Source organism: Rhinopithecus bieti, unplaced genomic scaffold (assembly GCF_001698545.2).
Source record: "Rhinopithecus bieti isolate Rb0 unplaced genomic scaffold, ASM169854v2 scaffold_9581, whole genome shotgun sequence".
Lineage (NCBI taxonomy): Eukaryota > Metazoa > Chordata > Mammalia > Primates > Cercopithecidae > Rhinopithecus > Rhinopithecus bieti.
In genome coordinates, this window is record NW_016806413.1 from 2,332,156 (window position 1) to 2,344,646 (window position 12,491).

General features: G+C 36.2%; 1 protein-coding gene across 1 annotated transcript in view; it reads right to left on the reverse strand.

Moving 5' to 3' along the window:
* The window catches only part of TOPAZ1 (testis and ovary specific TOPAZ 1), a 95,245-nt gene that overhangs the window by 65,066 nt on the left and 17,688 nt on the right, over window positions 1-12,491 (reverse strand). Inside the window, 3 exon segments of the mRNA XM_017876401.1 lie at window positions 847-932; window positions 3,007-3,146; window positions 7,794-7,858. Coding sequence (XP_017731890.1) covers window positions 847-932; window positions 3,007-3,146; window positions 7,794-7,858 — 291 coding nt within the window.

The window sequence follows — 12,491 nt, forward strand, 5'->3', positions numbered from 1 at the left end:
TTTATATACCTGTCTCTGCTTTTACAAAAAGTTAATTCTATTATAATTAGCACTATATTTCAGATGCATTTATTAGAACCAAAATTCTCCTTAGTTTTTCTGGTTAATAGAACAAGGCAAATGAGAGTTAAAACTTTTTACAACAAACTTTCCCCATAAACTGCTTTATATCAGCAGCTTTCTCTTGCATCACAGAAAACTATTCAGCCTGTTTTTTCTGTTTTGGATGTTCTCCCTCTGCTGTTTTCAACCTCTTATGCTATTTGTGAATATCTTCTACGTCACTACTTATTTTCTACCTCTTACCACAAACCTCTATTCAAAATCCATATAATATCTGGAACTGCTTAAAAAATGATGATACGCTGGGCACGGTGGCTCACACCTATAATCCCAGCACTTTGGGAGGCCAAGAAAGGAGGATCACGAGGACAGGAGTTAGAGACCAGCCCGGCCAACATGGCGAAACCCCGTCTCTACTAAAAATACAAAACTTAGCCGGGTGTGGTGGTGGGCGCCTGTAATCCCAGCTACTCGAGAGGCTGAGGCAGGAGAATCTTGAGGCTGAGGCTCGAACCCAGGAGGCGGAGGTTGCAGTGAGCCGAGATCATGCCATTGTACTCCAGCCTGATGACAAGAGCAAGATTCCGTCTCAAAAAAAAAAAAAAAAAAAAAAGATAGGGAAATAAAACCAGAAGGTCCAAAGTATTGGTTTTACGAAATTATTTTTTTTTGAGGGGAGGGTAAAACAGGGAGTGGAGGAAAGTGAGGAAAAGGAGGGAGGAGAAGGAGGAGGAGGGGGAAGACAAAGAGACACATTATTACTTTTTTTAAAAGTAGACTTACCCCCACATTTTTTTCCCTCTTAAATATTTCACAAGTTTCAGGATTCTGCAGCTTTAGGACAGAATGTTTTCCCAGAAATCTGAAATCTAGAAATGATTTAGAGTGACATTACACACCAATATGTTACAATTTATTTTCTTCATAACAATGAAATAGATGATCACTACTATCTGCTTTAAAGTTTCACTTTGAAATATTCATGTTCAATTCACAGACTGTGCTGCCATGTGTGTTCCTGTGAAATATAGTGTGATTTACATCTTAGGTGCCCTCAAGTATTTCTAGACCGGAATTTAAAATTTTAAACTCACTATAAGCCGCAGACAACTTTCTTAAAAACCTCACATAGCAGCATTGGGCACTGTATTCAAATGATATGTCTCTAAGTTAAATAGACAAATATTATACACAATGAACATTTCTAAGGGAAGAAAACTAGTGACAAATCCAGGTGCGATGTACTGAACTGTGTCCCCACAAAATTCACATGTTGAAGCCCTAACCCTCAATATGACTATATTTGGAGATAGGGTGTTTATAGAAGTTGATAAGGTTAAATGAGGTCATAAAGGTGGGGTCCTGAATCAATGGAATTAATGTCCTTATACGAATAGGCGCCAGTCTGGCATGGTGGCTCACACCTGTAATCTCAGCACTTTGGGAGGCCCAGGTGGGCAGACTGCCTGAGGTCAGGAGTTTGAGACCAGCCTGGCCAACATGGTGAAACCCATCTCTACTAAAAATACAAAATTTAGCCAGGCATGGTGGTGTGTGCCTGTAATCCCAGCTACTTGGGAGGCTGAGGCAGGAGAATCACTTGAACCTGGGAGGCGGAGGTTGTAGTGAGCCAAGATCACACCATTGCACTCCAGCCTGGGCTACAGAGTGAGACTCTGTCTTAAAAAAAAAAAAAAAAAAAAAAAAAAAAAAAAAAAAAAAGAATAGGCACCACAGAGCTTACACTCTTTCCTTGCACACACCAAGGAAAAATTATGTGAGGACTTAGCAAGAAGGTAGCCATCTGCAAGCCAGAAAGAGAGCCCTCATCAGAAAATGAACCCTTCTAGAACCTTAGTCTTGAACTTCCAGCGCTGCATAAAATAAATTTCTGTTGTTTGAGACCTTTAATCTGTGGCATTTTATTATGGCAGCCCAAGCAAACTAATACACCAGGCATCATATCCCTTAATGTTGGTCTTTTAAAAAGAGAACTAGGGCATTTAAAATGTTCTTTTCTAAAGATAAAATAACAAATAAAATAAAAGTATTTTAATTTTAAATCATTTATTTTTTACTTTGGCAGCATCCAGCTATAATCTGAAACAAGCTGAAGTTTTTGCTGCATAGCTTCACAGTAATTTGCATTATGAAAACTGTAAGACTTTTTAAGATAAAACATATGACCATCATGGGCTTGCTGTTACAGTATACAACACGAGGCAGCATGAAGTCACTACTGGGTAGGTATAGAAAAGTTAGGTGTATGCTATGCAACGTGATTTTATAGATTCTAAATTCATCCTTTAATGTAGTCTATTTTGTTCAAAGTACTGTTAATTATCAAAAAACTGACACAAGGTCTAAAATACATATACAAATACACTCCATCAAAATATATTTTAGATATAATCTGTAATTTACTCATACTACCACTATCACATAAATACAGATATTTCACACATTGTTCCATCAAAAGTACTAAGTAGGCTAGGTGCGGTAGCTCACACCTGTAATTTCAGCACTTTGGGAGGCTGAGGTGGGCAGATTACAAGGTCAGGAGTTCAAGACCAGCCTGGCCAACATAGTGAAACCCCGTCTCTACTAAAAATACAAAAAATGAGCCGGGCATGGCGGTGGGTGCCTGTAATCCCAGCTGCTCAGGAGGCTGAGGTAGGAGAATCGCTTGAACCTGGGGAGGTACAGGTTGCAGTGAGCTGAGATCGTGCCACTACACTCCAGCCTGGGCAGCAGTGTGAGACTCTGTCTCAAAAAAAAAAAAAAAAAAAAAAAGTACTAAGTACAGCTGCACAAACTTTCTACTTTTAACATATTTTACATGTTTCCATTTTCTTTTTTAATCATTTTTTGTTTTGGTAGAAAATCTCCTAGTTTCTATATTACCAAAAGCCAACAGTATTTCATTAAGAAAACAAATAGTACCATTCATCCAGGTATTCAGTATTGTGTCTTCTTGATGACCACTTAGATTCAAAGGAGGTACTAATAAGCACAGAGGTTTCGGGACTGGTGCTGCAAACTGACATTCGCCAACCATAATGTCGGCATTTCTAGAATCTTTGCTGTGTGAAAGGAAAATTAACATCAGAATTTAAATGCATTTTAAACATTAAAGTAATCCTTTGCAGATATTTCTTTTTTAAAAAAGTTTTATTTTATTTTTTTACAAATTGAAGGACTGTGGCAACCCTGAGTCGAGCAAGTCTAACTGGTGCCATTTTTCTAACAGCATATGCTCACTTACATTTCTGTGTCACATTTTGGTAATTCTCACAATATTTCAAATTTTTTCATTATTATTTTATCTGTTATGGTGATCTGTGATCAGCGATCAATGTTACTACTGATATTCTTTTAGAGCACCATGAAAACTAAGCCCCTATAAGAGGGTGCACTTAATCAATAAATGATGTGTGTGTTCTGACTGCACCACCAACTGGCTGTTCCCCTATCTCTCTCCCTCTCCTTAGGCCTCCCTATTTCCTGAGACAAAACAATATTGAAATTAGACCAGTTAATGACCCTACAATGTCCTCTAAGTAGTCAAGTGAAAGGAGGGGTCTCACATCTCTCACTTTAAATCAAAAGCTAGAAATGATTAAGCTTAGTGAGGGAGGCATGTTGATGAATAAGATAGGCCAAAAGGTAGGCCTCTTGTACCAAATAGTTAACCAAGCTGTCAATGCAAAGGAAAAGTTCTTCAAGGAAATTAAAAGTGCTACTCCAGTGAACATGTGAATCAAAAGAAAGTGAAACAGCCTTATTGCAGAAATGGAGAAAGTTTGAGTGATCTAGATGGAAGATCAAACCAGTCCCTAATACAGAGCAAGACCCTAACTCTCTTCAAATCTATGAGGGCTGTGAGAGATAAGAAAGTTACAGAAGTATGAAGCTACCGGAACTGGTTCACAAGGTTTAATGAAACAAGCCATCTCTGTAACATAGAAGTGCAAGGTCAAACAGGAAATGCTAATGGAAAAGTTGCAGCAAGTTATCCAGAAGATCAAGCTAAGATAACGGATGAAGGAAGCTACAACAAACTGATTTTCAACATAGACAAAACTGCCTTATACTGGAAGAAGATACCATCTAGGACTTTCATAGCTAAAGAAAAGTTAATGCCTGGCTTCAAAGATTCAACAAATAGACTGGCTTTCTCCTGTTAAGGGATAATGCAGCTGGCAACTTTAACCATTTCAAAAATCATAGGGCCCTTAAGAATTATGCTAAATCTCTTCTTTCTGTGCTCTATAAATGAAACATCAAAGCCTGTACAACAGCACATCTGTTTAAAGCATGGTTTACTGAATATTTTAAGTCTACTGTTGAGATCTCTTGCTCAAAAAAGATTCCTTTCAAAATATCACTGCTCATTGACAATGTATTTTGTCACCCAAGAACTCTGCTAGACATGCTCAAGGAGATGAATATTGTGTTTTTTTGTTTGTTTGTTTTTTGAGAAGGAGTCTTGCTCTGTTGCCCAGGCTGGAGTGCAGTGGCATGATCTCAGCTCACTGCAACCTCCGCCTCCTGGGTTCAAGCAATTCTCTGCCTCAGCCTCCTCAGTAGCTAGGATTGTAAGCGCCTGCCACCACGCCTGGCTAATTTTGGTATTTTTAGTAGAGGCCAGGTTTCACCATCTTGGTCAGGCTGGTGCTGAACTCCTGACCTCGTGATCCACCCACCTTGGCCTCCCAAAGTGCTGGGATTACAGGCGTGAGCCACCACGCTCAGCCTGAATGTTGTTTTTATGCCTGGTAACACAACATCTATTCTGCAATCTATGAATCAAGAAGCAGTTTTGACTTTCAAGTCTTATTATTTAAGAAATACATTTAATTAGGCTCTATCTGCCATGGATAGTGATTTCTCTGATGGATCTTGGCAAAGTAAACTGAAAACCTAGAAAGAGCTCACCATTCTAGGGGCCATTAAAAACATTTGTGATTTAAAAGAGGAGGTCAACATATCAACATTAGCAGTCTGGAGGAAGTTGATTCCAACCCTCATAGATGATTTTCAGGGTTTAAATACTTTAGTGGTAGAAGTCACTGCAAATGTGGAGGACACAGCAAGAAAACTAGAACTAGCAGTAGAGCCTAAAGTTGTAACTGAATTGCTGCAATCTCATGATAAAACTTGAACAGATGAAGAGTTGCTTCTTATGGATGAGCAAAGAAAGTGGTTTCTTGAGATGAAATCTACTACTGATGAAGAAGCCATGAACATTGTTTAAGTGACAAAGGACTCAGAATATCACACAAACTAGCTGATAAAGCAGAGGTAGAGTTTGAGAGGATTGAATCCGAATTTGAAAGAAGTTCTATTGTTGGTAAAATGCTATCAAACAACATCACATACCACAGAGAAATCTTTTATGAAAAGAACTGTCAACTGATGCAGCAAACTGCATTATTGTCTTATTTTAAGAAACTGCCACAGCCACCTCAACCTTCAACCTTCACTCCAATCTTCAACCACCCTATTCAGTAAGCAGCCATCAACATCCAGGCAATTATGACTCACTGAAGGCTCAGATGATGTAAGAACTTTTTGGCAATAAAGTATTTTTAAATGAAGGTGTGTACATTTTTTTTTAAAGACATAATGCTATTGCACACTTAATAGACTATAGTGTAAGCATAACCTTTCTATGCACTGGGAAACAAAAAAAATTCATATGACTCATTTTATTCCAATATTTGCTTTACAGCAGTAGTCTGAACTCAAACCTGCAATACCTCCAAGGTATAACTGTATATATTACAATTATTTAACATCTCCAATAGGTTGTTCCTGCCTTCTTAACTAGAAAACCAGCACTTCTTAAGTGGTTGGAGTAGAGGAAGGAATGGGGTGGTGTGATTAAGATTAGAGCAAAATATTTTTGACCATGCCAAACAAAAGGTCTGAGGAGGAGTTAGGTTAGTGTTTTAATCCGGAAGAGGTCATTAAATTATTCTGATAATGTAATTAAATGAATTACAAACTATTCTTCAAGAAAAGTATATACAATAAGCCTATAAAGGTCTTTGAGAGCTTTCTCTGGGGAAAAGGTATTAAAAATGTTATAGTTTCAGGGTGACTGATTTAAACAGCTTTAATTGTATTCTAATATGTGAGATCCTACATAACCAATTTTACAAAAATTTAATTTGGACACTACTTCTCTAGAAAAATAACTTAAGCAAGGGGAGGGAAAGAAGTACTTCAGAGCTGATTAGTAAATACAAATGCATTTACTTTTTAGGAGAAAGGTTTACACTAACATTCAGATACTATAATGTTTACCTTAAAAATAATTCTAATAAGTTTTTTCAGCTTGTGTTTTCTGGGCCAGAGGAGAGTAAAAGTAGTAAGAAGAGGGACCCATATTTACAACAGTTGAAATTTAGTAGCATTGACAGAATTTAAGATTTTCACACAAAATAAAGATCTTCATTTATCTCCCCAACTTGGGATGTCACTTATATGTATTATCAGTATGTCCCTCGCAAATAAAACAAAAGCGACACATAAAGAAATGGAAATTATGAATTTCTACAGATGGAAGAGATTATCTATCTTTTAGTTTTGATCAGATGACTGAAGCCCATGGTGATGTGATGACTTAACTGATCAATGTCACACTGGTGATCGCTATGATAGAGTCAAGTTGATAAACCTTTGCAGGCTGCAGTTACACTATCTTAGTTTGTAAGCAAAATGATTTCAATAGAAAAAAAAAGTTAACCTTGTTGCTTTTCTTTAGTATCTTCCTTTTCTTTAGTATCTTCAAATGGTCATGAACTGTACTAAACCTTCTATGCCAAATAAAACAAAAGCGACAACATAAAGAAATGGAAATTATGAATTTCTACAGATGGAAGAGATTATCTATCTTTTGGTTTTGATCAGATGATCAAAAGGAAGATAAAGTATCTTCCTTTTTCTTTAGTATCTTCAAATGGTCATGAACTGTACTAAACCTTCTATGCCAATCTAATTCTAATTCCAATCTAGCCTTTCCCTTAACACAGTAGTTCTCAAACTTGAGCATGCATCAAAATCAGCTGGTAGTCTTGTTAAAAACAGATTGATAGGCCCATCGCCAAAGTTTGATTCAGTAGGTCTGAGATGGGACCCAATAATTTCAATTTCTGACAGGTTCATGCATGATTATGCTTCTCCAAGGATCACACTTTGAAAATTACTGCCTTAACATTAAAGGCCTCAAATATATCCATCACCTGACCTGGATGAGCCTTGCCTCAAATGCAAAATGAGGGTGGTGGAGGATGGATCAGATGATCTTTAAGGTGTCCTCCAACTCTAAATGGGGTTTTATATGTTCCAGAGAGTGTGCTATATAACTCTCCATATGAATCACTGCATCCATGTAAGATCCTTGCAAACGGCAATGTGAGTCTGATTTCAGCCACTCTTATCTTCATAAAAGTCAAACATACATCATTTTTTCTTTTTATCACTACTCCTTATCTTTCCTCAAAAAATATTTTAATGGCTGAAAAAACTTAGTGACAGCTTTAAGGTAATTTACAATACCCCTTACACCTGAGTACATCTGACACATTAATTAAAGTATACGTATATATGGCTAATGGCATATAGCCCAAGCATATAAACAGCAGAGAATAAAAAACATACTCAAGATACAAATTAGATGAGTGACTATTTTAAGTTATGTAGTTAAGAATTATGTTACAGACCTTTTGCAAACTTCATAAACATTTTCTTTTTCTTCTTTGGTAATCACTTTGTCTGTAAATCTATGCTGTGAAGAGATTATGGTTAAATAAGAACAAGTGAATGTCTCTGTATTACACACTAAGCTATGAGGATTACTGGATTTATTATAATGTAGTCGATGTTAATTAAACAACTAGTTTATGGCCAATCCCTAAAAACAATTCTATTCTACATAATTTAAAATACTGAATCCTGACTTTAAAATTTCCACTGCTGCTTAAGAGAAAAATTAATATAAGTCAAAATACTTGTCCAGGTTTTGATATCACCTTTAATTACCCAAGTCGCTATTTCAAATCATTAGGTAAAACTAAAGTTGAGTTTCTTTTATTCAGAAAAAAAGCTTGAGCTTTGAGTTATTTTAAAGTGGTATTTATGAACATAAAATTTATTTTTCATAAGAAATATTTAAATGTGTTTTAAATATAACTATACTTACATTTCACAAGTAGCTGTTTTGAAATCATGATTTTCCAGTCATAAGAAGGTTATACATGTTCAAATACTAAACTTTTGAAAAAACAGTCATCCACTAAAAGAATAAAATACCTAGGAATACAGCTAACCAGGAAAGTGAAAGATCTCTATGATGAGAATTACAAAACACTGCTCAAAGAAATCAGAGAGGACATCAACTAATGGAAAAACTTTCCATGATCATGGATAGGAAGGAGCAATATCATTAAAATGGCCATACTGCCCAAAGTAATTTATGGATTCAATGTTATTCCTATTAAACTATCAATGACATTCTTCACAGAACTAGAAAAAACTATTTTAAAATTCATATGAAACTCAAAAGGAGTGCGAATAGACAAGGCAATCCTAAGCAAAAAGAACAAAGCTGGACGCATCATGTTACTGACTTCGAACTATACTACAGGGCTACAATAACCAAAACTGCATGGTACTGGTACAAAAACAGATACACGGACTAATAGAACTGAATAGACAGCACAGGAATAAGGCTGCACACCTACAACCATCTGACCTTCGACAAAGCTGACAAAAACAAGCAATGGGGAGAGGACTCTCTATTCAATAAATGGTGCTGGTTAACTGGCTATGCAGAAGACTGAAACTGGACCCTTCTTTTACCATATGCAAAAATCAACCCGAGATGGGTTAAAAACTTAAATGTTAAAACCCAAAGCTATAAAAGCCTTGGAAGACAACCTAGAAATCTTAGAAAACTACAAAAATCAACTGAGAAACATAAAATATAACAAACTGAAGGACCTACCATGTTCCCGAATGAGAATACTAGAGTTAAAGATGTTGGTTCTCCCCAAATTAATTTATACATTAAAAAAACTACAATGTGAGTTTAAAGCACTCTTTAAAAAAATACATGAGAGAACCACCAAAAAATATTTTACTATTTAATATTTTACTTACTATTTTTCAAAAAATTGATGGTTTGCTATTGGTGTAAGGACTAGCAATCAATGAAACAAAAGAAAAGAAACAGATCTATACATAAAACTTTGAAAATACTCAATATGGCACTTGAAATTTAGGAGGAAATGATTCAATAAATGGTAGAACAACTGGCTAGTTAATTGGATGGAAAATAAGTGTGCTCCCAACTCACCATATGCCAAAATACCTTTTGGGTTCATTAAAGATTTCATTAAATTAAAAATAAATTCTAAAAGTAGAAAATAAAATAAAAGAGCAAAACAAATCAAATATATAAATGAGTATATAATCGGGAGGGTTTGGAAAGCCTAAGCATGACACCAAAGGTAGAAACTATGAAGTAAGATATCAATAGGTTTGACTACAAATATTTTAAATATTTTCATATGTTAAGAGAATAAAGAGTACAAAATGCCATCTGCTAAAACAAGGAAAAGTTACATTGTTTCTATATTCCTTCTCCTAAGATAAATTTTAGTTTGATAAAAAATTTAAACATAATAAATAACACCAAAAAAACCTAAAAGAAAATATGGGAGAAAATTTTAAATGTTGAGATGGGGAAGGGTTTCTCTAAATCTGACTTGTAACTCCTATTATGAAAGAAAACTGACATATTTGATTAAATAAAAATAAAAGGCTTTTACAAGGTGAAAAGCTCCTAAACTAAGTCAAAACAAATGAAATCCAGGAAAAGGTATAGCCACATATGACAAAGAACAGGTAAGTTTATATCATGAAACGTTCCTACAAGTAAAAAGATCAAATCCAGAAGAAAATGGGCAAGTGGGCATGTATTAGTCCATTTTTATGCTACTATAAAGAACTGCCCAAGACTGGGTAATTTATAAAGGAAAGAGGTTTTAACTGACTCGCAGTTCAGCATGGTTTGGGGAGGCCTCAGGAAACTTACACAAGGTGAAGAGGAAGCAAGGCACCTTCTTCACAAGGTGGCAGGAAGGAGAATGAATGCAGGAAGAACTACCAAATGCTAATAGAACCATCAGATTTCATGAGAACTCACTATCACAAAATAGCAAGGGGGGAACTGCCCCTATGATTCAATTACCTCCACCTGGTCTCTCCCTTGACATGCAGGGATTGTGGGGATTATGTGGATTCAAGACGAGATTTTGGGTGGGACCACAGCCAAACCATACTAGGACATAAACAGTAAGTTCATAGAAAACAATATAAATGGCTTCTAAAGATGTTTAACTAGGCTCATAAGAGAAATGCATATTAAAACTAAAACAAAGTCATTTATAAAAATAGGCAGATGGACAAAAAATTAATAATGAATTAGTGTGTGGGGAGAAAATGGCACTCTCACACAATGTTGTTGAAAGTATAAATCAAAGCAATCTCTATGAAGGACAATTTGACAACTCCACTTCTAGGAATTAATCCAAAAATGCTTGCACATATGCAAAATGCCTTATGCTCAAGGATGCATAATGCAGCAATATTTAAATAGCAAAAAAATGGAAACAAACCAAGTGTCCATCAGTAGTGGGACTTGTTAGAGTATATTCATATAGTAGGTAATTATACAACTATAAAAACAAGACATCATTACATACATTGAAAGGAAAAACATCTCAAGCAAGGTAAAGAACAGTATGCTACCATCTGGATGAAATTCAAAATAATTCACAATGGGTGTACTTTGAGAAATGGCAGAGAATCTCCTATTGGGGTAACTCTTCTGCAGATAACAACCATAAACCCTGGATAAAATATTTTTAAACTACCTGAAAACCCTGGAGAGATATGAAAAGCAGGCAGAACCTAGAGGGAAGTCTACACTCAGAAAGATGGAATGCCACTGGGTAACTGTCTTGTTTTTATGGCTGTATACCCAAGGGCAGGCCCTAGTTGGAACCACTTGGGGAGGACAATAATTTGCCCTACTAACAAAGAACCAGAAGAACAGAGTTTGGGGTAAAATCAGAAACTGGAAAGTGAGGCTAGGAATCTGGGAGAAAGTTTAACAGACAAAGTCCCCAAATCTACTTATAACTTGGCCCAAATCTCTAGCTGATCTCTGAACAATATGTATGTAACGTGGATTCCAAAGAGCCCAGCTAAGACTCAAAGAACTGAACAAACATTTCAACTGACTCCAACCGCAGGGGAGTAATCTGGAGGATGAGTTCACCCAAATTAAAACCTAACATGCGACTACCATACAGTTCAGCAGTTACAGCCCATTTATTCCAGAGAAATTAAAACACATAGATACACAAAAACCTATACATGAATATTTATAGATAGCAGCTTTATCCTGTAACAGTCCCAAACTAGATATCCATCAATGAGCAAATAGCTAAACAAACTATGGTACACTCATACCATGGAGTATTACTAAACAGTAAAAATGAATGAACTATCGATATATGCAATGATTTGGTTTAATATCCACAGGATTATGCCAGGTGGGGGAAAAAAAAAAAAGAAACCAATCCGAAGAGGTTACATACTGTATGATTCAATTTATATAATATTCTTGAAATGACCGAATTATAGAAATGCAGAACAGATATGTGGTTGTCCAGGATTAAGGAATGGGCGATGGAGGAAAGAGAGAAGAAAGTAGGTGTGCGCTATCAAAGGGCAACATGAGGGATCCTTGTGGTGATGGAAATGGTCTGTAATATCTTGACTGTATTAATGCCAATATTCTGGTTGTGATATTGTACTGTGGTTGTGCAATATATTACAATTGGGAGAAACTAGGTAAAGGGTACATAGATATCTATGTATTATTTCTTATAACGCAGGTGAATCCACAATTTATCTCAACAAAAAGTGGGATGCTGCTGAAACAGTATTTATGGATAAATATATAGCACTAAATGTCTCTATTAGAAAATAATTAAGAAAATAATAAATCAATGACCTTGGCTGCAACTTTAGGAAGCTACAAAAAGAACAACAAATTAATCCGAAGTAAGTAGAAGGAGGAAATAACCAGAGCAGAAATTAGTGAAAAAACTGAAAACAAAAAAGCAACATAGAAAAAAAAAATCAGGCCGGGCGCGGTGGCTCACACCTGTAATCCCAGCACTTTGGGAGGCCGAGGCGGGCGGATCACAAGGTCAGGAGATCGAGACCATCTTGTCTAACATGGTGAAAACCCGTTTCTGCTAAAAATACAAAAAAATTAGCCGGGCGCGTTGGCAGGCGCCTGTAGTCCCAGCTACTCGGGAGGCTGAGACAGGAGAATGGCGTGA